General features: G+C 54.1%; 11 protein-coding genes across 11 annotated transcripts; 5 read left to right on the forward strand and 6 right to left on the reverse strand.

The window, feature by feature from the left end:
- Positions 1-86: 86 nt before the first annotated feature.
- HPODL_00439 (Glycerophosphodiester phosphodiesterase GDE1) lies at positions 87-3,680 on the reverse strand (the record flags this gene model as incomplete). The annotated part of the gene is made up of 1 exon (XM_014080387.1): positions 87-3,680. One exon carries the CDS (start codon positions 3,678-3,680, stop codon positions 87-89), a length of 3,594 nt encoding a protein of 1,197 aa, XP_013935862.1.
- Positions 3,681-3,834: 154 nt separating this feature from the next.
- HPODL_00440 (putative ABC1 family protein, mitochondrial precursor) lies at positions 3,835-5,837 on the reverse strand (the record flags this gene model as incomplete). Its single annotated transcript, XM_014080388.1, has 3 exons — positions 3,835-3,879; positions 3,914-4,046; positions 4,108-5,837. 3 exons carry the CDS (start codon positions 5,835-5,837, stop codon positions 3,835-3,837), a joined length of 1,908 nt encoding a protein of 635 aa, XP_013935863.1.
- Positions 5,838-5,891: 54 nt separating this feature from the next.
- Positions 5,892-6,443, reverse strand: HPODL_00441 (ADP-ribosylation factor-like protein 1; the record flags this gene model as incomplete). The annotated part of the gene is made up of 1 exon (XM_014080389.1): positions 5,892-6,443. The coding sequence occupies one exon, from the start codon at positions 6,441-6,443 to the stop codon at positions 5,892-5,894; it is 552 nt and encodes a 183-aa protein (XP_013935864.1).
- Positions 6,444-6,670: 227 nt separating this feature from the next.
- Positions 6,671-8,005, reverse strand: HPODL_00442 (Prephenate dehydrogenase [NADP(+)]; the record flags this gene model as incomplete). The annotated part of the gene is made up of 1 exon (XM_014080390.1): positions 6,671-8,005. One exon carries the CDS (start codon positions 8,003-8,005, stop codon positions 6,671-6,673), a length of 1,335 nt encoding a protein of 444 aa, XP_013935865.1.
- Positions 8,006-8,265: 260 nt separating this feature from the next.
- HPODL_00443 (Morphogenesis-related protein MSB1) lies at positions 8,266-11,130 on the forward strand (the record flags this gene model as incomplete). The annotated part of the gene is made up of 1 exon (XM_014080391.1): positions 8,266-11,130. One exon carries the CDS (start codon positions 8,266-8,268, stop codon positions 11,128-11,130), a length of 2,865 nt encoding a protein of 954 aa, XP_013935866.1.
- A 73-nt stretch (positions 11,131-11,203) lies between these two features.
- HPODL_05151 (uncharacterized protein) lies at positions 11,204-11,608 on the forward strand (the record flags this gene model as incomplete). The annotated part of the gene is made up of 1 exon (XM_014080392.1): positions 11,204-11,608. One exon carries the CDS (start codon positions 11,204-11,206, stop codon positions 11,606-11,608), a length of 405 nt encoding a protein of 134 aa, XP_013935867.1.
- A 96-nt stretch (positions 11,609-11,704) lies between these two features.
- Positions 11,705-12,592, forward strand: HPODL_00444 (Peroxisomal membrane protein PEX10; the record flags this gene model as incomplete). Its single annotated transcript, XM_014080393.1, has 1 exon — positions 11,705-12,592. One exon carries the CDS (start codon positions 11,705-11,707, stop codon positions 12,590-12,592), a length of 888 nt encoding a protein of 295 aa, XP_013935868.1.
- Positions 12,593-12,623: 31 nt separating this feature from the next.
- On the reverse strand, positions 12,624-14,081 carry HPODL_00445 (LIM domain and RING finger protein; the record flags this gene model as incomplete). Its single annotated transcript, XM_014080394.1, has 1 exon — positions 12,624-14,081. One exon carries the CDS (start codon positions 14,079-14,081, stop codon positions 12,624-12,626), a length of 1,458 nt encoding a protein of 485 aa, XP_013935869.1.
- A 155-nt stretch (positions 14,082-14,236) lies between these two features.
- Positions 14,237-14,647, forward strand: HPODL_00446 (uncharacterized protein; the record flags this gene model as incomplete). The annotated part of the gene is made up of 1 exon (XM_014080395.1): positions 14,237-14,647. One exon carries the CDS (start codon positions 14,237-14,239, stop codon positions 14,645-14,647), a length of 411 nt encoding a protein of 136 aa, XP_013935870.1.
- Positions 14,648-14,677: 30 nt separating this feature from the next.
- HPODL_05152 (putative membrane protein) lies at positions 14,678-15,382 on the forward strand (the record flags this gene model as incomplete). Its single annotated transcript, XM_014080396.1, has 1 exon — positions 14,678-15,382. The coding sequence occupies one exon, from the start codon at positions 14,678-14,680 to the stop codon at positions 15,380-15,382; it is 705 nt and encodes a 234-aa protein (XP_013935871.1).
- Positions 15,383-15,408: 26 nt separating this feature from the next.
- On the reverse strand, positions 15,409-26,517 carry HPODL_00447 (Transcription-associated protein; the record flags this gene model as incomplete). Its single annotated transcript, XM_014080397.1, has 1 exon — positions 15,409-26,517. The coding sequence occupies one exon, from the start codon at positions 26,515-26,517 to the stop codon at positions 15,409-15,411; it is 11,109 nt and encodes a 3,702-aa protein (XP_013935872.1).
- Between the last annotated feature and the right edge of the window lie 40 nt (positions 26,518-26,557).

Consider the following 26,557-nt stretch of genomic DNA (forward strand, 5'->3'; position numbering starts at 1 on the left):
ACACCTAGCACTATATATATGCAACGGTTGCTTTCTGTGGTGCTAGGTGTACCCACCCGCACACCACGTAGCATGTGCAGCAGAGCTTAGCCACTAAGCAATCTCACGTCTTCATTTCGTGTCTTTGTCAATTCTTTCCGCACAGCCAGGACGCTGTCGACGATGACGGCATCCACACCTGCCGCCATCTCCAGCTTGGCGTTTTCAGGGTCGTTATTTGCTGCGCCATACGTCACGCACACCAGCCCGCTCGCCTTCACCACGGAGGCCAGTCTAGGACACATCACAATGGTGTCGGCAGCAGACACGATTCCCAGCAAATTCCATTTGCGGGCGAATCTGATGGCGCTCTGCAGCGAGCTGGCCCGCACGTCGGCCATTGGCTGTGTTCCCGCCTCCGTGAGGTACAAAATCGGGATCGATGGCTGTTTCAAAGAGAGCAGCACACAGACGTCTGGGTGGAACGACGAAAAAATGATATCTCTTCCATCGGCGTTTTCATACACCACTTTTAGCACTGTATCGACGTAGTGGTTCAGGTCGATCGCGATCTGGCCCATGTCCTCGTGCTCTGCCTCATCCAGCATCGGATATTTGCACTCGATATTGAAACCGACGTTTTTCGGCACTTTCTTGAACAACTCCACCAACGTCACGAACGAGGACGCAATCGAAGAGCCACGTGAATTTCCCTTGTACTGTTTGAGTTTCCATGTCTTGGTGAGCTTCATCCGCTCGTTCTCGGGCGAGAAGTCGTCGCCATCCTTCTCCTTAGGAACTGACGTGCGCGGCTCGAACGACGCGGCCCGGCCACGTGACTTCTTGTATAGGTAGTAGTCGTCTCTGCTCTCCTTGATGCCGCTCTGCTTATTAGAGTCGGTGTTATTGAGTCCAAGGAACTGCTCGAGAGTCAGCGCATGCATAGGAACGTCCATGCCAGACTCGGCGACCAAAAAGTCATGATAAACGACGGGAACGTGATCCTTGGTCAGCTGAACGTCGAACTCGACATACGAAGCTCCCAACGAGGCTGCCGCAATGAACGACTCGACCGTGTTTTCTCCAAGCTGCAGCGACTTACGGTCGCGGCTGTTCATTCCGTTTCCGCGGTGACCAATGACTCGTGACGAAACCAAAGACTTCCAGTAGGTTTCTGGTCTGTCGAGCACCATTTTCGGATGTCTGAACGGCGTAATCAGCATGATCTCGAACTTGATCGTTCCAAGCACCTCCAATGTGTCGCTCTCCAGGATCGGCAGACTGATCGAGTTCGACAGCGACCGCAGATTCGGACCCACCTTGGTGTACGCAGACCTTAGCAGAGCAGCTGCACGGCCCAGAATCTTCTTCTCCCTATTTTCCTCCACCGACTGGTATGTAGGCACTATGTCAAAGAAAATCACTGTGTCCAAAGGATCCTTATCGACGCATTTGAAGCTAATAGGGTCGCTGGCACCTCCGTGGTTGTCATCTAACGGCAAATCCAAAAGTACCGACGGCTGGTCAAGGTTCTTGGCGTTGATGACGATCGATAGCGCAGTGTCAAGTTCGGTGCTATGGGCTTTGGACAACGGCACTCGCTTCAAGTCGATCGCAGGCGTCTTGTCTCTCAGGTCAGTGGTGCCCAGAGTAATAAGAATCAGCGACTCGTTGGGTTTCAGGTACTGGTGACCGAAGGACTTGACAGGACGAGCGTTTGGCGATGCAGATCGTTGTTGTCTCAAATGCTTGAGGACGTTGTGCTCGTTGTTGCTGTCGGAAATTCTATCCAAACTGGTGGCTAGCTCGCTCATGTTGTACGGCTTGGTTTGCGGCGATAACACTGGGGAAATAGGTTTGGACTCCAGCAGCTTATAAGGATCGTAGTCTTTTGGCGTGAGAATCCGAGCAATGTCCAGATGGCCTCTCAAGCAAGCGTGTTCTCGCGGCGTCCAGCCACTGAGGTCTTGCAAATCAAACTTGGCACCATGATCGATAAGCAGCTGGACCACGTCTTTATATCCTTCAGCGGCCGCCACGAAAACAGGCGTCCATCCAAACGTAGCCTCACCCAGCTCCGTGTTCGCTCCCCTGGATAACAGGAACTCAACGGATTTCCTTAGGTCCAACTTGGCAGCAATATAGAGCGCCGTTTCCTTGGTGTCTGGATCTGCGTAGTCGATGCTGGCTCCCTTGCATCTGAGCAGCGACTCAATAATTCCCGGAGAGTCCAGTCGTGTGGCTATCAGAAGCAGCTCAGGACAGGTCAGTGCAACCTTATCGTTCATGGCATCAATCAGTACCGCTGTGGTCCTTGGGTGGGTGCCGAGAATTGAAAGATGCAAAGGCGTCAGCAGCTCAGAGTCTCCCCACACATGTTTGTCGTCCAAAGAAATGTTCTCGTTGTAAAGCCCCCATTTTTTCAAAAATTCAAGAATAATATGGGTCACCTCTTTGAGGCCGTATTGTGCCGCGTAGTGGAGTGGAGTCCGTTTGTACGTGTCTTTCTGCAAAATGGCAAACTTCAAGTGCGCAGGCAGGTGCTCAAAAATGTACAGCAGACCCTGCGAAGAGTCGTTCGAGTTTATTCCGTCGGGGCCAAATGTTGAAACCAGTCTAAAATTAATATCCGCAGGCGTATGGGCCACCGGAATGGTCTGGCTCTCGACCTGCTGCTCCTTCTTCTTGACATACTGTTTTCCCAGAGCAATCACATGGTGGTGGATAAAATTTCTGCCGCTAATGTCGGAAGAATCAGACAAAATGGGGATGATCTCCAAAAGCGCGTCGATACACTTATAGCTGAGATTCAAGGTTGCCTTGTTGAGCAGCGAAATGAGCAGCTTCAAAGGAGCAAGAACAGGAGACATAAAGTCCTTGATCAAAGCCTGATTCAAGCTCTCGGGGTCATCTTTCTGGATGTGCTCGAGATAGTTGTCCATCGGAGTAGGTTTGAAGGGCTTGACGCCTCCGTTGTAAGGGCCTGCAGGTGGTAAAAGAGACGACGACGACGAGCTGATTATGTTCATGTCTATATTGGAGATCGACGATGCAGCAGAGGAGTTTATGTTCTTGTTTGCCTGTTGCACAGCCGTTTCATTGTACATGTCGATCGGAATAGGGTTCTTGTTAGTCTCGTTGGAAGGAAGCAGCTGGTTCAGATACAGATTGATCTGGTTCAAATTACGGATGATGTCAGACTCGTTGGAGAAAGGCAGCGGATAGATACGAGCACTGAGGTAGACTTCCTGCCGGTTGGTTCCGACTTTCTTATCGAGCTTTTTGAGAATCTTCCGAAAGCCGCGTCTGTTGAGCTCCCCGAACCATTTCAGGTTACGGAAGCAGTTCCGCAACTCGAGCATGATGCCTATCACCTCGTCCGCCTCTTCGTCATCATTGAACTGCAGCTGTGACGGCGCCAGAACACTTGTTATCTTCTTGAGACGCCTCTCGTACTCACTGTACTGCTTGTTGTAGAAATCGTCAACTTTCTCTATATTTCGGTCAAGATTGAAGAAAAAAGAAGCCAGCTCCGCCCGAATGTCAGGGTCGTTCAAAGTGTCGGCCTCGGGGTCTTTTGCCAAGAGCTCTAACTGCTGCTGGGAAATGGCCTTGATCTGTTTTTTCAGGGCCTTGTAATTCATGTATGAGTGTTGCCATTCCGGGACCTGGTGGCCCAGGAACGTCTTTCCAAACTTCATGTCGAACTAACGATGAAATCTAAACAACTATAATTCCCTGGCGTACCTGAGATTTATACGACTCTTCTCCACGTGAGCAGCGTCACGCCTCGCACCGACCGCCTACACTCTATACACCTTACACCGCACGTGTTGTTTTCCTTGCTACCAAATTCTAATAGTCCGGACAGAGGCCGTCGCTCTTGACGAGACGGTAAACCTGGTGTGTTAGTAAGGACAATGTTAGTACTTACATCGTGCACGGATGCGTTGACAAACTGTCTGGCCTCGAGCGTCATCCAGATCTTAAGCATGTGCAGCTTGTCGCTGTTCTGTAGTATTAGTTTACCATCCTGGAAACTAAGTTTCCGCAAGATTGGCAACGATCTATGCCTTGTTAGTATTCATTCAGTACGTGGGGAATCCCACATTCCATGCAAATACACACCTGGCAAAAAGGTCAAGGTCCGGGTCCAGTTGGCGTCCTATACCTTCCATGAGCAATATTGCTACTATCACCGTGATGAAGTCCCCGTCCATGCGGACATGGTGCGACCGCACCATGCCGAGCATTTGGTCTAGCAAGTCTCCAATTGATATCGATCCCAGTGTGAATGTCCGCTGTTTCACTCTATTGACGAGTCTCTCTACCTTCATCTTGAACACTTCCGTGTCAATGGCCGATCCTGGTGTTTTTGAGCGTTCTATCATCAGCGTGCCTGCCTGGTAGCCGTCAAACTGCGACAGGGCATTGAACAGAGAGATGAAGTTGTATCTATCGGTGTCATCGAGCTCTGTCACCAGACCCGCGTCGATCAGACATATTTGAGGGTGGTAGTCCTCTTTGTCTAATTTTTCGAGCTCTGCCATCAGTTCAGACGCTTGGTTGATCTTGCGCAGACGAGCCATCAGCTGGTCTGTTTCCAGCTCGTCCGAGATCGTCTCGCGCGTCTTTCTATTCCGCTGCACAAAGCGAACAAAAATATTGCCCGGGTGCAAGTCGGCATGAATAAAGTTGTCTAAAATAAGCATCTTGAGGAACGCGTCTATCATGCTGTCGCTGACCTCTTTAGAAATGTGCTTGCCTCCTTTGGTGAGGTCCAGTATCTTTGTCATCGAGAGGCCTTTGATTTCCTGTTCCACGAGCACTTTCCGCGAACTGATATTCATGAACGGCTTAGGGAATCGGATCTCGTCGCCAGGGAACTTTTCCTTGAACTTCAGCAAGTTGTGGCCCTCTATTCTGAGGTCCAGCTGCATTTTCATCAATATAGAGAACTGTTCCACCTCCTGCGGTAAAGAGAGCCATTCCATGGTAGGAATAACGTCTATCGCGTTCGCAAAGAACCGCATAAGGCGCAGGTCTCTCTCGATTTTGACCTCAATGTTTGGATGCACAACCTTGACAGCAACGTATTGTTCGTGGTCCTCCTCGGCAAACTTCTTGTTCAGCTTCGCCTTGTACACTTGCGCAATGGCTCCACAGCCAATGGGCACGGGATCAAACTCGTCAAACACGTCCTCCAGCTTGTTCCCGCCAAAGGTGCTCTCGATTATCTGTCTGGTGTGGCGGAACGAGTGGGACTTTGCATTGGAGTGCAATTGAGCCAGCTCCTCACACAGACCTTTGGAAAATATATCGGTACGCGAGGCGGCCCATTGACCAAGCTTGATGAAGGAGGCCCCGGCAAGCTCTGCCAAATGACGAACCAGCCGATACCATAGCAACGCTCCCGATGTGTCGCCCTCCTTATTGCGTTTGCCAAAGAAAACTATCGGGTAGGTCGCAAACATGGGTATAAATAGAGACGTGAGCTCCACAAACCGCGTGACAGTAATCACCGGCTCCCAGACATAGTCTAGCAGCCAGTACTTGATGTAGTAGAACCAGCCGGTAAATTTGCGGCTCTTCTGCTCGCGCCGGATCTCGTTGGATTCCTTTTCCAGCTCCTTTTGCGAGGCAACATAGAGTCCCATCTCGTAGGTTGGCTGCTGAGAGTCTACCACTAGCTGGTTTTTGTTGCTCAAAACTAGAGGGTTTTTGTACAGGCCTCTGGACACCCTTGCGTCATTCAAGAGCGAATTCTGGCACCAGTACGCGGTCAGCACGCCGGCTCCGGCTCCAAGAGCCAGTCGGATGCTGCGCTTGTGCACAATTGGCAGCGCTAGGCGGAACATGGCAAATAAATAATATTTATTTTTATTTTTTGCCGTAGCAACTAAGTATACACTTTACATCTGCTCCTCTTTAATCACGTCGATGAGCCAATCGAGGCCCTCGGACAGTCCTTCGCCCTTGATGGCACTGGACGCAACGATGCTCCAACTGCGGTCTTTCAGATCCACCAGTCCCAGTGCCTTCGACACCTCGGCCGCCGTCAAGGCGCCCGGCTGATCCTGCTTGTTGGCAAACACGAGCAATGCGCTGTCTGTGAGCTCGTCCTCCTTCAGCATCATGTGTAATTCCTTTTTGGCCACCTCTATACGCTCCTTGTCCGTGGAATCGACAACAAAGATCACTGCTGCGGTGTTGGCGTAGTAGCATCGCCAGTACGGACGGATCGATGTTTGCCCACCCAGGTCCCACATGTTGATGGATATGTTTTTGTATGTTAGTGTTTCGACGTTGAATCCGATCGTAGGCTTGGTCTTCACCACCTCGCCCATTTGCAGCTTATACAGAATGGTGGTCTTGCCCGCGCCGTCCAGACCGAGAATGAGAATGCGGATCTCCTTGTTCACGCCCCAGAGTCGCCCAAAAATGCCGCTAAAGACGTTTCCCATGGTTTTGCCTTTATATTAATATAAAAATATTTAAAACTTGGGCATCTGGCCAAATCACGGCTTCTCGCCAAATCCGGTAAAAACACACATCCGGGCTCTGTTGGCGTCCTAGTCCCGGAGCTCGCCAGGCTACTATGGCAATGTCTACTGCGCCAATCCAACGCCTTCTGCCGTCTACCAGAGATCGACAGACCAGAATTGTCTCGACACTACTAGTCCCGTGCAAATTATTCTTGGCCCGCGACAGGGCCGCCCTCACGCTCCGCAACTCGCTGGAGAATCGTCTTGATCATCTCGTTGCCTGTCTTGTTAGCCTCGCCGATCATCGGCATGAAGAAATTCTGGGTCTTAACAAACCTGTCCTTGTACAGCCCGTAGTCTCCGAACGAAACGATGCTCGACCATTCGCGTGCGGCAATGACAAAATTCAAATCGTCCTGACGGAACGAGGTCTTGCTCAGACCGTCCTCCAGACACTCCTCCAGTAGGCCAGGCGTGCAAAACAGATACTCTGTCACGCCGAGGAAAATACGAAACAGCGGAGTGGAGCAAATGATGTGGTCGTACGGCACAATGCCCAGACAGCTCCAGCTATCCACAATTGCCAAAAGCGACAGGTGCGAGTTAGGCTGCTTGCCCTCTGGAGGGATCTTACTCAGCGAGTACTGCTGGAGCAGGTTGTCGTCGAGCAATAGAGTGTGGTCCTTAGGTAGCTTCCCGAAAACGGCCTGTTTGGCAGCAAACACTCTGCGCCGCAGCTCGTCGCCCTTGTTCTGGATCATGAGCGAAAACAGCTCCGTGCACGAGTTGGCATATTGCAAAATCTGCTCGTGGGCCGACGGATTCGTGATTGCGAGGCCTGCGTAGACGTGGTACTTGTTGCTGTAGATTCTGAGACTGATGTTGATTTTGGCATTCTCTATTCCTCCCAGCCATTTCGGGGTCTCCCAGGGGTACTGGTTGTTGTTGTGCCAGGCCACCCCCATGCTGAGAAATGCCGCGTGGGTCACAGCCTGTGTGTCGGCTGTGATTCTGTCGTGTTCCTGGAAGCTCAGATAAACGTGTTTGGAGTTCAGACACGACAGCAGCGACTCGACCAGGTTGAAGCTAGCGTCGCTGGCGCGGTGTTTGATCAGCACCAGCGGCTGGCCCGTGGTGTCAACGTTCGGTCCGTGCAACGAGTGCATCGACACGATATCCAGGTCTTCAGGTAAATACTCTTCAAACGCCCGGATCTCGGCCTGTTTGCAGGAGGTCTGGCCGCCCACGACGGCGCCGAGCTTGGTGGATGGCGCGTACATCTTGACGACCTTGGCGATGTTCTCGGCCTCCACGCTGTAAATGACCAAGTCGCTTTTACGCGAGACCAGATGCCCGTTTTTTAGCACCTCAAACGGCTCGGCGCTGAACTTTTCGTAGTTCTCCTCTCTGTCGCAGCCACACACGTTCCAGCCGGCCTGGCTAAATCGGCGGGCATACAGGAGGCCCATGTCGCCGAGGCCGATGATGCCAATGGTTTTTGTCGCCTTGAGAGTGGCGATCTCAGAATCAGCTAAAATCATCGAGGTCTAAGTTTTTTATTGCGTCGATCGTCCAAATAACGACGCACAAGCTCGGGTGGAATAGGGTCAGACATGCCGACGAGGGAGGCCCAAAAGCTGCCAAGAGCGGTCTCTTTTACTATACAGTGCCTTATATATAAAGGAGCTGGTACGTCTTACTGCTGAGGTTTTTCCAAAATCTGTCTGCCCCCCTTCTGCTATCCCCTTGATCTTTTTCCACTTTCTATTTTTTGTTTACCATTTTTCCTTGTGTTCTTCCCATGGCCAAACCACTTCCCAGCCTGCCTGCCTTTAAAATGGCCGAACCTGAAGAGGTCGGCTCGTTTATCTACAGTGCAGATCTGGACAGAGCAGCCGCAGCAGACTACAAACCGAAAACACAGTACCGGTATGGCCTCGCTGGCGACAAGTACGACGTGGAATTCCAGAGGAAAGACGTGAAAGACGCGATCCACATCATCACGTCCGAAATTAAACGCAAAGGAACAAAAACGCCGTATCTACTATTGCCCTTCAGACCACAACAACACGAGCCGGCCCTCAAATCTTTCCTAAATGAGATATTCGACAACGGAAAAGTGGCAGATCCAGAAATAATCCGCGAAGAAGTCAGGCAAGTGAGCCCCTACGTGCTGATCAGCGCGCTCAAATTTTTCTGGTGTCGACTCCCGGGAAACTGCGTGATAGGCTGGAAGACGTACACCAAGTTCGTCACGCTTGACGAGGAGGCAGGCTTCCCCAAACGTGCGTTTTTGGAGTTCATGCCCAGCTGTCTTTCGTCGGGCGCGCATGCGTCGATCGTCTATGATTTCTTTGACCTCATCGTTGCACTGATTCTCAACTCAAAGCACAACATGCTTAGTGCAAAGAAGGTGGCCAGGCTATGTGGCCTGTGGGCATTCCATCCGGTGAAGAATAAGCAAAACGAAACCCCAAGTTTCGAGAGAGGCATGTACGAGTGGATACCTGCAGGCGATGCAACCTTCCATTTACTGCTTTCCTTCTTGAACTCGATGCCGCCAAAGGGCCAGATCGAAAAGCTGCCCAAATCATTACAACATATTCTGAAAAATACACCATACCCTCCACCGGCAACAACCACCTCCAGCTCGTCCTCGCGTTTTCTCCAGGAGGTGCCGATGGTCACTATCAAGGTGAACAATCCATCAAAGAATCCGGCTGAACTGCTGGTAAGAGTCTCCAAGACCCTGAAATTCAATGACCCCACCGTATTCTACACAAGAGAAGACTATCTACTCCTCAAGCGGCTATTTAAAGATGTGGACGGTCTTATAAGCAAGCTCTCGAGCGAAGGAAGCCGTCTTTTGGACAATATGTGCATATACGACGAAGACATGATCAGCGATGGCACGTCGGGTAACAAGCTGGCTTACAAGCTTGTTCCAGGTTGGTCGGAAGATATGACATCTCCCAAGCCCGTCGAGCTGCGCGATGCCGATTACTTCACAGCTACCGTTTCGAGGGCTACTATAGACGACTACTTCATATGGACATGGTTGGCTTCCCTGGGTAGCGAGGAAACTAGTGCCAAAAAGAAAATGTTTGGTAAAACCTACATCCTAGAGGTCGAGCTTGCAGAAGGATTCAAGAAATGGGTCATTGTGGAAGAGCAGGATATTGAAAGGGATGGCTATGATATTGAGATAGAGCTCAAGCGGGAAAAACTCAAGGATTTGCAAGACAAGATTCGGGAGGCTGAGAAGGAGGTCGAGAAAATGAAGTCGGCCAATAGAACGAGGGTTGTGTCCGAGAGCAAAGACCTGAATGATATCACCAATAAAATGTCCGAGCCTCTTCCGTCCAAGCCATATCAAACGAGCCCGTTGCCGCCTCCTCCTGTGCCTGAAAAGGATTTTCCAAGCACTCCTGACGGGAAAGAGAACGGGTCTCCCAACCCTCCAAATGAGCGCGGAGTCAAAGCCAATAGCGGCAGCTCTTATTATACTGCAGTCCAAACTCCGTCTCCTGTGAAGGACGAAAGAAAACCGCCACCAATGAGACCCATTAGCGAACAATCACATGAGGTTGACAGTTCAGGATATTCGTTGCCACCTCCGGCCAGTCTGCCTGAAAACAAGCCCATGCACGTTAATAACAGACTCCCACCACCGAAGGACGACTACTTTGCTCCACAGCCGCAGCAGACACATCACAGCGAACAGCCTGCCAATGTTTTGCAAAACTCTCCTGGGTCGTACAACCAAAAACCTCTTCCACCGGCAAAGCAGACAGTTGTTCCGGGCTCCTTTTCATACCAGGCACGGGGACCTGCTTCTGCAAAGCCTTCGCCAGAAGCCACTACCACTGCTGCCCCAGCATCTCCTTCCTTGGCACCAATGGCAGCCTCGTCGCCGGCTTCAGTCTCCATGTCCAGCTTTGAGCCGCCAAAGATGCAGCAGCAGATACGCAATTCCAAGATTTTCGACGATATCGAAAGTTTGGAGTCTGAACTGATGGATGTCTTGAAGGATGACGAGGAGCCCACGGACTCAGCCGATCCGTCACCGCAGAAACCTACACTATCGCCTCCTGTTCAAACACGCGCTCCAGTGCAGACGGCACCACCATCTATTCCAAACCAGGCCATGCAACGCTACTCTCACCACGGCGCTCCTTCTATGGGCTACGGCATCAACGCTCCTCATCCAGCCTACGCATCGTCGACTCCACGGTCTCGCTCGTCGTCTCCGCTGCGCTACGGCCAGAGCTTATCGCCGTCACCGGAACACGTGGCGCAGTCTCCCTACGGCTCTCCCAGCTTGGAACAACGCGGCAGAATGCCTCCTCCGATGCAGGCAGTGCAGGCAGTGCAACCAATGCCTATGAACTACTATCCACAATACCCCAAATACCGTACATACCCGGTGCCCCCACCAAACGGCTATGCTGTTCCACACGGTGCTCCCTACGGAGGCTACCCTCCGCCAAATGGCTACGCTGCTGCTCCTATTCCTCCTCAGGGCTACGCACCTGCGCCAGCTTATGGTGGTGGCCATTTTGCCCCTGCTCCTGTGGGCCTTGCGCCCCGCCACAAGAACAAGAACCAGAACACAAACAAGACTCAGGCGCGCAATGCTCTCATGAAAGGCGATTTCGGTATATGACGGCCCTTAGACATTTTAATAGACGAACACTATTTATCTGCGCTGACGTAAAAAAATTAGTTTCTTAAATTCAATGTCCAAGCTGGTCAAGCTGCAACTCTCGTCGACAGCGCTGGCACAGTTTCCCGATCTGCCTACGGAGCTGTCGCGCACAAAGCGCAAGCCGAAACCGAAGGTGAAACACGAGGAGGATGCTGTGGCGTCGCCCGTGCGAATTGAAGGAACAGACGAAAACGACAAAAAGAGGCGGATCATTATCAAGCCGCTAAAAAAGCCGGGCGTGCCTTCGTCTCCGGTAGTGGAGGACACTCCAAGCCGAGCAGAAACGCCTACGGGGAGCAAGGCGCGGGCAAGTGGCCTTTCGGGTGAGCTTGATCGCTCAGGAAGACCGTGCAAGCGGTGGACCAAAAAGACGCGCGTGTTCAAGACGTTCAGCGGCTGGGACGTCGAGGTTGGGATCTGGAGACCATGTACGTAGGTTCGTGCATTTTTGCTATGTACGATTTCACTAAATTTATCAATTACGAATGGGCTAATATTTGCGTCTGGCTAGGCTAAATAATTATTCCTTTTTATGTTTAAGCTTTTGTCTTTTGCCAATGCTCCAGCGATTGTGCGGGCCAACCAAAAGGATTCGTATTTTGAGTCTAGGCTGCATAACCAGCTCTCTGACGTTGTGAAGGCCATCAAAGGTTCTCACTTTGTCCACAAGTACCCGGAGGAGCTACGAACTCTGGCCACGGCCCTTTATCTGTGTCTCACAACATTGGTGGGTTCCAAGACTCTGGGTGAGGAGTACGTGGATCTGGTGTATGTGAGTCGTGATGGCCGCAAGATACCGAAATTTGCGTCCCGATTTGGCTTTGTCGTGGCGTATGTGCTCTTCCCCTATGCTGTTCGCCAATTGCTTCAAAAACTGAAATCACAGCAAAGCCGGCTAGCACAATGGGTTTCCGGCGTCAGCTACATCAACCTGATGGATCTCATGAATCTTCATCTGGCGCTTTTCTACTTCACAGGCAAGTACTATCAGTTTGCGAAAAGACTCTTTGGTCTGCGATATGCGTTTGGGTATCGAGTGGACAAAAATCAGCAGGGAGCGCGAGGCAACTACGAGTTGCTGGGACTGCTGATCATCTTTCAGACGGTCTTCAAGAACGTGGCAAACGTGCGCAAACTGTGGGAGACCACAGAGACCGTTCAGGACTCCGGCGACCTGATCTACAGGTTCAGAGACCAGACGAGCGACGTTGTGGACCTTGCAGACCCAAATGTGCTGCCTTACCTGCCTGAGTCTTCGCGCACGTGCATGCTGTGTCTGTCGCCGATGAAGGACCCATCATGCGGCGAGTGTGGCCACGTCTTCTGCTGGAAGTGCGTGCTGGACTGGGTCAAGGAGCGCCAGGAGTGTCCGTTGTGCCGGGCCAAAATGAGGGAGTCGCAGCTGCTACCTCTACGATAACTGTCTATGAACAATGCATTAAGGGTACGGATCAGTTTCTATTAACACCCATTCGGAACAGCACCTGCTTGCCCTTCTTGCCCTTTCTGATCTCGAAGTCGGACTCCTCGCGTCGTTCCTGCAGGCCCTGGCCCCATTGCCCGATCGAGGTGTTGACCGGGTTGACCCTTGGTGGCTTGGGTTTCTGAACACTGGGCAGTTTCGGGAACAGCTGGTCGTCCAGAGCGGGGGCTTGTGGCTTGGGCTGCGAGTTGTTGAGATACGTCAGCCGCACGTTTGACGAGGTGCCTCTATTGACGACCGGTTTCGATTTCGGGGGCGGAGCTTTGCGCAGCCCCGTCGTGGGCTGGTTCTGGCCCCATGGACCCACGGGCCGCGATGCTGGTGCAGTGCTGAGCGCAGGGAACTGCTGGTCGAGCAGCTTTTCGCGATTGTGGCTTTTGAGCTCTGTCTCAAGAAATTTGTGTGGGGACGAGTTTTTCGGGAACAGCTCCTTGAGCTCCAGCAGCAGCAAGCCCAGATCTTCAGCCGAGCTCTCCACAAACAGCTGGCGCAATTTCGCAAGCACCGCGCGCTCGTTGCCGTTCTTGCCGAACTCGCCCACCAGCTTCTGGAACTCGTCCACTTTGGCCTGGTCATAGTTCAAGTAATGTCTAGCTCGCTCGTCGAGCCGCAGCTTCTTGGTCTCGTAGCTGTCCTTGGGCTCGTCCGGCTTCTTTTTCTCGATGGTCAGCTTGCCGCCAAACGCCGGCAGCTTGCGGTCGCCGCCCAGAATGGAGCCGTGCTCCTTGATCTGGTGCGCCCGCAGGTCCAGCTCGTCGCGGAACACGACAAACTTCTGGTCCAGGCAGGACTGCACGTTGCAAACGTAGTGCGCTTCGTGGAAGTGCGACGCGAGATGGTCGTAGTTGCGGAAATACTGCGGTTTTGTAGCGTCGATCTGGTCGCAAATATGGCACTTCTCGTGCTTATCACGCATGTGCACAAACAGCTCGTCGTCGCTGTAGAACCGCTTCCCAGTGCAGAACCGGCACTGCGGGTGGCCCTTGAATCCATTCTGATCGCCCTTGACCTGGTGCTGGTGCAGCTGGCGCGAGTTGTACAGCTTGAGCTCGCACACAAACTGGTTTTTCTGGTTGGCGCAAATATTGCAAAAAACTCTGTCGTGCTGGGTGCGAACGTGCTCACTGAGCTGCTTGAAAGTGGTGAAGACAGTACTGCACCTAGGACACTTGTTGAGCAGCAGGTCAAGCGTCTGCTTCTTGGCGTCCTGCGACGTGAAGTCGATGGCGTACTTGTCGTCGGAGACTGCGACTGTCTGGCTCTCGGAGTCGGCAAACAGCACTCTGTCGTTCTCTGTACGACACACCAGACACTGTTTCTTGTGGTACAGCGCACGGGTCCTGAACGCGCACACGTGGCACGTGTCGTGCTTGCAGGGTGTAACGGCCCTGATTTTGATCGGGTTCGTGCACACTATACAGGACATGAATACTTTTCAAACATTTTTTTATTTTTTTCATGCTAAATTTGAGTGCTACGCTGCACTTTTGGAAGATCGTTGCCAACCCGGCACTCGTGAACCCGCAACTGGTTGTCCCCACGTTCCAGCACCTGCCACATAACCTCCCCCATATAAGAGGTATGGTTCTGGACAAGGACAACTGCATTGCAAGAGACCACGACGACAGAGTGTGGCCCGCTTACGAGGAGCGCTGGAGCTCTCTCAAGAAAGAATACCCCGGAAGACTGCTTATTGTGAGCAACTCGGCAGGCACAAACGACGACGTGGACGGCCAGGCGCAACGGCTCGAAAAAAACACCGGGGTGCCTGTTCTGCGGCACTCCACCAAGAAGCCCGGGTGCTGGCCTGAGATCGTGGCCTGGTTCGAGCAGCGCGGCGTGGAGCCGCACGAGATCGCCGTCGTGGGCGACCGTCTGTTCACGGACATCCTGATGGCCAACATGATGGGCTCGTACGGGGTGTGGGTGCGCGAGGGGGTGCACCTCTCCTCCTCTGTGCTCTGCCGTTTTGAGCGCTTCCTGAAAAAATAAATAAAATATATCTGGCTACCATCAGCTACCATGGCCTCCCGCAATAATATATCCACGTTTCGGCTGCTTTTGGAGGCTCACGGCCGTCCTGCCGATATCCGCCCAGCCCGGATCAACGAGGTGGCCAACTGGGACGCCATATTTTCCGACCCCAAGATGTTCTCCTCGATGCTCATCTACATAGCGTTCATGATGGCGCAATTGGGACTCAGTTACGCCGGATTCGTGTATTTCGAGGTGGAAAATAGACCCGCCATCTACAGTGTGTCGCTGCTGTACAATATATTTGCGTCGTATTTCTTCCCGATCCTCATAGCCAGCACCATGGAGGAGAACCTGGAGAACCCGTTCGAGAGCCTGCGCAAGGAGGTGCGTGCGTGCCAGGGTTTCGTGGTGTGCGTGTGCATCCAGGCAGTGGCTCTGGCGCTGTCGGTTTGGTCTACGGTGCGGATATTCCAAACTGAGCAGGTGCTGCTGGTTGACTACGACTATATCTCGAGACGCACCAAAAAAATCGACGTCACCAGCATGATCAAGGTTTTTCAGGTGGTGAGCCTGAGTCTGACGGTGTTCGGGTTCCTGATGAGTCTCGTGAACTTTGTCATCACGAGAAACAGGCTTATTCGGTATCTGCACCGCATCGAGCGTGAGGGCGAGCACGAATGGGCCAGAGACAATCTGCCGGACGATTTCTACGAGCGTTGCATTAAGACACACCGCGGCACGGCTAAATAGATCTAATACCAGTATATTTTGCAATGTTACATGTATGCCATCCACAGGGTGTCTGTGCTGGCGAGGTTGCGCGGGTTGACGGCGTGCGCAATGAGGTTGAGGATGAACTGCGACGCAATTCCCTGGCCCTCCATGTGGCTGAGCTGCGCCACACGCTTGGTGACAAAATTGACATTGACCCTGACGATCTCGCGTAGGTGCGGGTCGCCCGCAGAAGGTCTGTGCTGCTGCGTGAACCAGGCCACCACCTCGTCGCGCACGAAAAGACTCAAGAAATGCTCCATCTCGTACTCCGGGTCGCTCAGACACTGCGCGATGATCATGATGTGCGCAGATAGGATGCCCTCCATGCCGGCCTCGCCGATCAGCTTCTGCACGTTGGGAGTGAGCCGGAAGGGCACCATCTCGAGCGAGCAGAACAATGGTGCCGCGCGCTGCGCCGAAACGTCGAGCGTGCTGTTGGCAAACGCGTTCGAGTGCGTCTTGCCGCTGGCCACCTTGTACGGCAGCATTTCGGACGTCCAAACGCGGCCGGAGCTCTGGTTGATATGGATTTTTTGCGGCTGTCTAGAGTTGATGCACAGCATGTACGTCATGAAGATGAACGAGGCGTACTGCGACGTAAACTGCTTGCGGAACAGCCAGAATTCCTCGAACCGGGTGTAATGCTTGAGGAAGTAGTCCTTCATGACGGTGCTTGGCACGAGCGTCGATTGGATCGCCGCCAGGATCTCTGTCTTGACGCTGAGGATGTCTGGCTTCGGCAGCCGCGGGTCATACGCGGCATGCAGCTTCTCGATCGTGTACGCGAACGGCTCGTCCTTGTTGAGCCCGCTCTGGCGACAGTAGTCCTCGTAGATGCTCAGCATGTTGACGTAGTCCTCGCTGTCGCTCATGATGCGGATATGTGGGCTGAGCGGGATTGCCACGGGCAGCGTGAGCTCAATGTTGCGTCTTCTGGCCTGGACGTTCTTCGAGAGTGCGTCGTTGAAGATGCGGAACAGCTGGAAAATGCGCTCCTCGCGGCGGCAGTGACGCGCGGCTGGGAACTGCACTGCGAATGAGTGCAGGCTGCCGTCGTGGCCGCGGATCGTGATACGTTTGTAGCACGCTGTCGGGCCGCGAATCAGTTCCAGCGTCGGCAAAAACCTCTCGATTTTGACGAAATGGTTGTTGGTCTCCTTGTTGAGCAGGTACTGGCCCGGAATCTCGATGTCCTCGAATTTCTGGTGGTGGAACTGGCTCAAATGCGGACACACGCGCTCCATGTTCATCTTGCCGAAACTGCGGTCCAACTTCTCCTCCAAACAGTCTTTCCACTTACGCAGCTTGCTAATATACGTCTCGAGGTTTGGCTTGCTCTTGATGATGTCCACGTCGAATTCCTCGCGAATATGTTTCGGCAGTACGGTATCTGCGAATCGGATAATGTTGGCCTCTGTGGCAGGCGGTAGACGGGCGTCCTCCTTCGGGTTCGTGAGCCGGTTGAAGTACTGAACGCCGTCGTTGTACAGGGCCACCACGAGCCGGTACGCGTCGTCGTCGTGGCTGCTCTTGAACCGCTGGCTGATCTGGTCAACGAGTGACTCGAGCGACAGGGCCAGCAACGGGTACGCGGTCTTCAAAATGCCCATAATCTCCTCAACATGCTGCCATGGCTGCGAGTTGACCCCCGGCGTCGATCCTGGCGCTGGCGACGAGCTGCCTGCAGGCGTGGCCCCCGTTGGGTGCTGTGCAAGCGCCTCGGGACTCGTTGGCGCATTGTCGCCGTTCGAGTCCGGCCGCTGCGTCATCTGCCGCTGTAGAACGGCAAAATCTTCCTTGGTAGTGCGCAGTTGGAAATGCAGCGCTTGTGGATACGACTTGGCGATGCGGATGAGCACGTGACGCGCGAGCCGCGCTTCGCGGTGCGACAGCGACGTGAGCAGCTGCGGAATGAACGTGATCCAGTGCCACACGGGCATCTCGCCCTGGTGCGACTCGAACGTCTCGGCCAGAGTGCCGCTGGCGTCGTCCAGACTTATCAGCCACAGGATACGGCACAGCAGCCGGCGCGCCTTGTTGTTCTTGTACAACCCGGCCGCCTGTAGGTAGCAGCTGATGGCGTGTTTGGCGTACGCAATGTCGTTGCTCTCTTTGAACCGGGCGTCGTTGAAGAAGCCCCATTCGGCCCATGCCTTGGGCAGGTTGAGGTCGAGCTGCACGGCTGTGGCAAAAGCCTGGTTCGCCTCGTCGGGAGAGTTCAGCTTGGCCAAAAACATGCCCTTGAGCGTGATGAACTCGGCCTTCTGCTGCGCAGCAAAGTACACGAGGTTGGTGTTGCTGATCACATCCAGCCCGGTACTGAGCTCGGCCGGGTTCTGGTAGTGGCATTTGGCCTGCTCGCGCAGCTTGAGGAACGCCTCCTGAATCTCGATGTTGGGCAGAGTGTAAATCTTGGTCAGCTGGTTGATGCAAACCTCTGGCATGTTGTGCTTTCTGGCGACGTGCGCAAACCGGTTGATCACCCAGGCGATCTCGTGGTAGCCGCGGAACGCGTACGAGTTGTTGTTGCTGTTGTTCTGCTGCAACGCAGGAATCAACGGCATGTACACCTTGTTGATCACGTTGAACGCGTGCTGGCGCCACGTGACCAGGTCGTTCCAGATATTGATGTCGTCCCAGATGTTGGGCAGCCGTTCGCGCCACGCCTGCAGCACGCGCTTGAGCTCCTGGCTCTTGACGTCCAGGTTCTGTGCCGTTGTGGTGGCGAGGCTGCGGTACACCTGGCTCGCCTCCATGAACTCGACGTACTGCTGGAAAATGTGCAGCAGCGAGATGTGTGCGCCGGTGATTCTCGTCGGCAACGAGTGCCACTTGCGCAGCGCCAGTTGAATGCCCTCGTCGCAGTACCGGGTCACGTTCTGGATTGTCTCCTTGCTATGTGCGTAGCCTTGAAGACACAGGAACGTCTGGAACATCTGTCTGCGCGGCGTCGGCACGTCCATCACCGTTTTCACGCTCTGCTCGAGCGGCTCTCTGTCGGAGATCCAGTCGGCCACGCGCCAGCCGCACTCCAGTAGCAGGTCCGTGAACCCTTCGTGTTTTGCCAGCTCGGTGAGGATGTCCCAATGCTGTAGCTTTTCTGCGCACAGGATCCAGTTGTCTTCCCATAGAGCATATTCGCTCTCGCTATACGGCAATACGCCGCTGCGGGCCTTGATCTGCGCGTTCTCGTAGAGCTGCAACGCCTTGTCCCAGAGCCCGATCTGCTCGTACGACAGCGCAGAGTTTGTCTCAAAATACTTGGCCCGGCGCCGCCACATCCCGTAGAACATGTCGTCCTCCTGCAGGTTCGAGTACATCTCCACAAGCGCGTCCCGGTTTGTCTCTTTGATTTTCTGGTTCTCGGTGACGGGATTCGTCTCGATCTGCTCCATAATGCGCACTCCCGAGTACCATGCGTCATAGTTCAGCCCAAGATACTTGACCAAGTGTGGAGGCAGCTGTAGATCCGCACATTTGCCCGCGGCCTCCAACATCGTGTGAATAACGTTCGGCTTGCCGTCCTGCTGCCGCACGTGGTAGTCTTTCGATAGCAGCGTCACAAACGAATGCAGGAAGTCCGCCTTGTTGCGGTGGTCGATCGCGCCGTACGCAATCGGGAACAGCGTGCACCACGAGTTGTGGATTGTTTCTGGGCTCTGGTACGAAATGTCCATTAGCGGCTCCAGCACGTCACGTGCACGCACGCGCACGTGAGTGTTGAGGAAGTCGACGTGCTTGCTGACAAAGGCTTTGATCGGCTCGCGGGCAGCAGGCTCCTGTGTGCCGCGTTTCGGCAACGCCTCATCGATATCACCCAGAGCAGCCAATTTGTATTCGTTGTCAGTGTACCTCAAAACATGGTCAAAGTCAAAGCTGCCATAGAGTAGCTGCGCAGCCTGGTTCAGCCATGGATACTCGGCCAGGTACTCCCAGTTCTGTTCGCGCACAATATAGAAGAGCCGTTTATCGAGGTCTTTTTCCAGCGAACGGTCCAAGATGCTCATCAACTCGCGACGAACGCCTGTGTCGGAGAGTTTCGTGCCCACAAGGAACGGATGCTCCATGCGTACGGTCAGCTCGGTGCCGGCAAGTGCTGGGTCTTTGAAGATGTCGATAATGATCTGGTAGAACGCTCTTGCTAGCTCTGGATCGCCCTTCATCTCGAATACCATCATCTTGGACAGTATTCCCGCGTTCTCCTTGGTAGTCGGGAATAGCTCGTTTTTGGCAAAGACCCAGCCGCGCGCAATGTTGATGATGCGCATCAAAAGGTCCTTGTCGACAGACCGGTCGATCAGCTGCACCAGCAGCGACAAAAAGATGCGCCGCTGGTCGCCAAGCACAGAGATACGCATGCTCGAGAAGTCGAGGATTTTTTTCAGCAGTTTCGTCGTCATTTTGGCCTCGTAGTCCGTCTGGTACGCGCTCTGCTCGGCCGAGTTGCTGAACTGTCTATTCTGGCTTGCTATGGCAATGTGGTCCTTCACGAGTTTGCTGAGCGTGCGCATAATCAGCGGAATCTGGGCGTTCTGTGCATCCGGTTTGTATTGCGCCAGCGTCCACGAAAGAGTCACGCCCGCCGCGACAGAGTTCATGCTATTCAGGTCTTCGGAGATCACGTTGGTCAAAAAGGTAAGGAAGTTCGTCACCTCCTCAGGTTGCTCCTCCTCGGTGGCCGGCACCTGCTTGTTGATTGCACTTAAAATCAAATTCAACACCTTCTGCAACGCCTCCTGGATATCGTGGTTGTCGGAACGGATACATTTTTCAAGCAGTTTCTGCAAATACTCCAAATTCGACACGATCCATTCGGCAGGCTTCCACTCCAGTGCAACACCCAACACTTCCAGTGCGTTCAAACAGTAGCCCAACACGTTGCTCGTGCTGAAATCCGCAGCCACCAGGAACCGCTCGAAAAAGGCAAGCTTGACGGTCACCTCAGGCCAGTACTTTGGAGACAGCAGAATGTGCAGAATATTGAGCGCGCGCTGGCCTAGCTCATTCTCCGACGCGCGTTGCTGGCTGATGCAGACGTAGCGGATGAGGAACGTGATACAAGTCTCACGCTGGCCAAACGGCACGGTGTATGTCTTGGCGTCTGAGTCGACGTCCATCTTGTCGCCGTCGCCGTTGGCATTGCCCGTGGCCTCTTCCTTCGCCTTGGTTTCCCAATTCAAAATCAGCTCTCCCATGTCGATCGCCAAAACCTGGTTTTCGGTCGAGCTGTTGTTCAATATCGTCAGCTTGCCGACAGCAGTGATGATGTTCGGCACGAACTGGTCACGTGCCTCGTAAAACAGGTCCGCATGGTGCACAATAAATTGGTACACGTTCAGCACCTGCGTCACGTTGAAGCCGTCCTCGGACAGCACGCGGCGCGGCCACTTGAGCCAGTCCATGCTGGACCCAATACGTGCCTCCAGCACGGGCGCCAGGATGTCCAGCGCCTGCCGCACAAGGTACCGCACGTCGATCTGGTTGGCGCGGAGCAGCGCCACGAAAATCTGCGTCACCAGCTTTGCCGGCGTCTCGAACGCGGCAATGAAGTACGCCGTCGACACGTACGCGGCCTGTTTCGTAATGGCGTCGTCCAGTGTGATCAGATTCCAGTTGAACTTGATCATGTCTTTTTTGTAGTTGGCAACGAGCTCCGGAGACGTTTTTTCCAGCAACGCGGTCAGTTGCAGAAGCTCGACGCGGTACGAGTCAAACGAGCCTGATGCCTCCCCGCGGTGGTTTGCTTTCCATATTTTTTCGTTCACAGCACTGAGCCAGGCGTCGTTCACAAGTCCTGCTAGGTTTCCATTCACGTGAAGCTCGAACAGCAGCGTTGGCAGCAAAATGTTGCGCAACAAGTACAATTTGGCAGCCATACAGAGGTCTGTGCCCAAAGCATCGAGGACGGCACTCAGATACGCTTGGCGCAACTCAACGCTGGTGCTTTTGACGATTTTCTCGAAGGTGTAGTCCTCGAAAGCTGGCGACACAGCTACCTGCTTAGTGGTTACAAACGCCACAAGGGCGAGCGTCTCCTTTGGCCCTGCAGCAGTTGTCTCGAGGAAATCGACGTAGATTGTCTGAAGCTTGCCTATAGCCTGTTCCAGCATGAAATGGCAGTCTGACTTGAGCCCGGCGGTTTTCGCGTACTCGATCGACTGCACCGACGCGTCGAAAAGCTGCTGGAAGAGCGGCTGCTGCTGCTTAAGCCAGTCGCGGTCCTCGCGCGCGATCGCGGCAACAAGGTCCACCAGGTTGGCAAACTTCACGTAGCGCACGTTCTGGTCCTGCTCGTCAGCCAGGCTCTTGGCAAAGGTGTCCAGCTGTGCGCGGACCTGGCTGCGGAGCTCGGGCGAATCCGGCAGGCCGACAAAATACGCGAGCCAGCAGCCGTACGTCCTGTAGCTGAACTTCTGAACAAAGTATGTGACGGAGTGCTCGCTGAACCGGTTGAGGAACTTGGCGATCGGGAGCCGGAATGGCGATGTCTGGTGACGGCGCAGGTGTGTCTCGAGGTACAGAAGCGTGCTCAGCAGCTCTTCCATGAAAGTGTACGCCTGTGGGGGCAGCAGATGGAAGATATTGAGGATGGCAACGATGATCTGAACAGTAGAGTTATTGTCGAGCTCTTGCAGGGCAATGCGTTGCAGAGTCTGCGGCTGGGCCCACGCCATGAGGTGATCCAGCAATTTGCGGCCGATCTCGACCTTGAAATACGAAATGAGCAGCTCGAGAAGCCGCGACAGTGCCTCCAGCCCAGAAACAGACAATTTCTTGTGATCGGACAGGTTCATGAGCATCGGCCGTAGACCGCTCTGCAGCAGCTCCTTGGGCAGCTTGGAATTCTGCGACAGCACCTGTTTGAGACCGGCGTGCGCGGCGTTGATGATCTGCGACGATTTGGCACACAGCGTCTTGAAAAAGACTCCCAGGATCCGAATCCGGATCTGCGGGTTGCCGTTGGAAAACGCCGGTTTCGTGAGCGCAAGCGACAGCAGCTTGATGCACACGACACGCAGCTTGACCAGCTGCTCGGACGTCCGGTGTTCGGAAATGCGGTGTGCACTGATCAGCGACTCGTCCTCCGCGTCGACGAGAGCAAGCGCCTCGGAAAGCAGTCTGTTCAGCTCGTCGTTGAACTCCAAAAACGTGTCCTCGAGCCCGAGACAGAACGTGATGGCGTCGATGTTGCCGATCTGCATGTGGAACGGCAGCGCACGCAGTGGCTTGCCGAAGATCGGCGCCAGCAAAATGCCCTTGCTAGGCGAGATCATCGTCGCGACGGGGACCTGGGTCACGTGAGACAGCGTCTCGAGCGCCTCCTGCGCCGTCTCGCGCACGTTCGGGTTCGAGTTGCTCAGGTCAAACACAATCTGGCTCACCACCGACTGGAACGGCTGCTGGAAAACCGCCTCTTTGGAAACTTCGCGGTTGCAGTCGTTCAGCAGCTTGAGCACGAGCTGCTTCGCAACGCGACAGACTTCCGACGGCACGTCTGGCGGCGTGTCGCGCAGCACGAAGAACATCGCCCGGCAGATCTCCAGCTGCCGCAGCGCAAAGTACTGCACAGGAATGTCCAGCTCGTACATCATCGTTTGCAGCCCCAGACATCCACCCAATTTCGTGTAGTATGCCTCCTCGAAGCAGCAGTGCACAAACTTGGAGCACATGCGCCGGATCGGCAGGAACTTAATCGCGTCATCAATGCGACCAAACAACGTCACACACGCGTTGAAAATTGTGCGCACGGCGTCCACGCCCGTGTCACGGACAGCCTTGATGTGGAAGCTGAGAGCGTACGAAATGGCGTCGAAAATGGTGTTCTCGTTCAGCGACTTCTTGCCCTCATGGTCTCCCACGCTAAAACGCCGGTTAAACTTGTACGCGTCCACCATCGTGCGCCCAAAAAAGAGCAGCACATAGTGCTCGCAGATCCCCTTGATCAGAGCAGCCGCCTCGTCACGCACCTCGTCGATCGACACCGCGTAAAACAGCGCCTCGAGCAGCCGCACAAGCAGCTCTTCCTGCCGCGTAAACCGCGCCGGGTCCTTCACGTTGTCCGGAGCCAGCACGATCTCGCCGCTGGCGCCCAGCTCCTTGGCCTTGGTTTCGTCGGTCACGTGACTTATCACCTGCTCGATGCGTGCGGCGAGGTCTGCGGGCACGTCGTCTGCGTCGATGAAGAGCTTGAGCACGGCAGAGAGGTACCGGAACGCGCTCACGCGGTAGTGCATCTTGTAGCGGGTGTTGACGAGCGTGTTGAGCGCGGTAGAGATGCCTGCTGTGATGGACACGGGTGTTTCCTTTGGCAGGCCCTCGATGCGGAACAGTGCCTCCAGTTCCTGGTTAGTGGCCGTGCTACCCTGCAAATCGTGGTGCAGTCCGATAAAATTGTGGTTACGGCCACCCAGTTTGCCGAGCAGGCGGAAAGTGGTGTGCGAGTGCTGGTGGTAGTAGGGCAGCGGGCGCAAGTGTTTCCAGAGCGCCTTCATCACGTCCTCGATGACGGGCTCGATGATCGGGTCGAAGTACTCTGCGGTCAGGTTGTCGACGCAGAGCTCGAGCGTGCGTAGGCCCTGGCTGATGAGCTCCTGCGAGCCGTTCAAAGCGTACACTAGCGGGCGCATCAGGTAGCTAAGGTGTGGGACCAGCACACTGAGCCGGACAGGAACGGTTAAACACAGCTCGACGTAAATGTCGCGCTCCTGCGGTCTTCGGGCGGTCTGGATGAGTCTGTTGAGCGACTCGAGCAGCACCTGTAGCAGCGGCAAGATCTCTTTGTAGAGGGCTTCGAACCTGCCGCCGCCGATGCTGCGGAAGAGCGTCCGGATGAGGTAGAAGTACACGATGGGTTCCTTGGCGGTGGTAGTGTATTCCAGTGAGCGCAGGATCATCTTGTTGAGATGCGGCAAAATGACGGTCTCGTTAGCGGCCTGGAACAGGTTGACCGACATGAAGCACAGCTTGAACAGCCGGATCAGAATGTTGGACTTGACGATGTCCATCTCGCCGAGCTCACCCAGCTTTGACATGACGAAGATGATCAAAATGCCCGAGAAGTTGGACGTCGTGGTCTCGCTGGCCAGGAAGAACTGTGGGATGTGCAACAGAGCGGCGTTTTTCAGCATCGCGTCGAACATCAGCTCCAACTGCGACTGCATCACCTCGTTGAACGCAGAAGGCTCCAGATAGATAAACATCGTGGCCAGGATCTCCATCAGGTCTTTTTCCTCCTTGGACGAGGTTATTGGCAGGTTTGGTCCGCTAACGTCGAACGTCTGCTTCAGTTGCGCGGTGTTGAGCACGGGCTTCGAGCTCTGGAAAAACCGCAGCCCAAAAATGCACTCGCGGAACAGCTCTTTCAGTATGTTGATCTCCTCACTGCTCACGATCCGCGCACAATCGTTCCACACCTGCGGCGTGTAGTCCTTCTGCGGAGGCGGGTTGCAACTTCGGAACCCGTAGAAAATCGACTTTAGGAACGTCATCAGCGTCCGGAAGAGATATTTGGCGCTCTCGAGCGGGTCCTGCGGTGACGGTTGCGCCAGATGGATCGGCACGTCGCGCTGCATCTCGTAGAAAGTGTATTCTGGCGAATCGACGTCCATGGCGTCAGCATCCTTGGATTCTGGTTTCGTATCTGGTTTCGGCTCCTCTGCACCAAACAGAGACTTGCCCGTAAGTTGTTTGGCCTTGCTGCGCCAGGAAAGGCTGTCGACGCGTTTCTGTTCCTTATTTTGCACAAACTTCTCGTGCTGCTGCACAATGTCGGTGTACTGCCTGTTGAGCAAGGCAAACCGCTTCACAAATGCGTTGATCATGATCAGAAACAGCTGGCGAGCGTCCTCCTTGTCGTCGAGTTTCAGGACGCGATCCACAAGGTTGAGCAGCAGCTTGGCGCTCATGATGTGCACTGTTTGCGCCAAAGTCGAGTCCTGCAGATGATCGCAATATAGCTGGACGCTCTTCCAAATGCGGTCTGTTGATAAATTGCCGTTGACGTGGATAAAGTCGGCGACGATCGAGTAGGCGAGCGGCCGCAGCGTCTCATGCGCAGTCAGGCCCTCGCCGATGATCACACGGTCGTCAAAGAGAAGGTCCATTTTGGGCAAAAATAGCGAACGGAACTCGGTCGACAAGATGTGTCTGGTGGCATGCAAAAGTTCTCTTCTGGCTGTGGCAAGCTCCGGCGGACAGTCCTGCAACAGTCGCACGATGAGATCTGGAATTTCGCCCAGAAACGGCTCGAGCGCAGAATTGGCCCCGCGCCGGATAAACACGTACGCCAGAAAAGACGCGGCCTTGACCTGGCCCAGGATGAAGTCGCCGTACAAAGCACGGTTCCTGATCTCCTTTGTCACCCCGGTGACGTACTCGCCGCGCGCCTTGGCGGCCTCGTGGGCCTCCTGTTGCTTCTTGGCCTGCAATCTCAGCAACCCGATGACCTGCGGGATAAAGTTGGCAACCGAATCGTCGATGATCTCCTTGTACGACGAGTACAGCGAAACCATTGTTATCGGACACTCGGCAATCATTTTGAACGAGTGTGTCGCCTTGAAAAGCGTTTTGGACGTGTTTTCCTCCAACTCTAGTGAGCCAGGTGAGCCACTCGTCGGTGGAGCCGACGACTCGTCGTGCTCGCCAAATTGCTCGTCGACAACTTGTGGGATGTTGCTGTAGATTTCTTGCAAAATTCCGATAAATTCGTGCACTCTGTCGGCAAACTTGGCCTTGTAGCTCTTATGCAGAGACGCGATGATCTTCATACACTGTATTCCGTTCTCTTCGTTTTCCTCTCTAATTAATTTTGTCAACACGTCCAAAACCTGGACGCTGTACGGCTGGAAAGCCTCGTTAACAGGCAAACGGTGAATGATGTCCAGCACCAGATGCCGCAGCTTCTGTTCAGGCGAATTGGATACCATGCTGACGGGCACGGACTCCAGAAGCTTGAAGAAAACCGGCATCAGGCTCTTGAGAAAATGCTCATACTCCTGGGCACCATTGTAGGTCTCTAGAGTATCACAAAGCTCAGACAGGACGGCATGTTGCGCGCCAAGGTCCAGGCTCGGGTCCTGCAGCCTTGTAACAAAGCTTTCTAGAGATGCCATATTATTTTCTCTATAAACAATATTTCACGAAAAAAAAGGG

This window comes from Ogataea parapolymorpha, chromosome III (genome assembly GCF_000187245.1).
Source record: "Ogataea parapolymorpha DL-1 chromosome III, whole genome shotgun sequence".
In the NCBI taxonomy this organism is placed as follows: Eukaryota; Fungi; Ascomycota; class Pichiomycetes; order Pichiales; family Pichiaceae; genus Ogataea; species Ogataea parapolymorpha.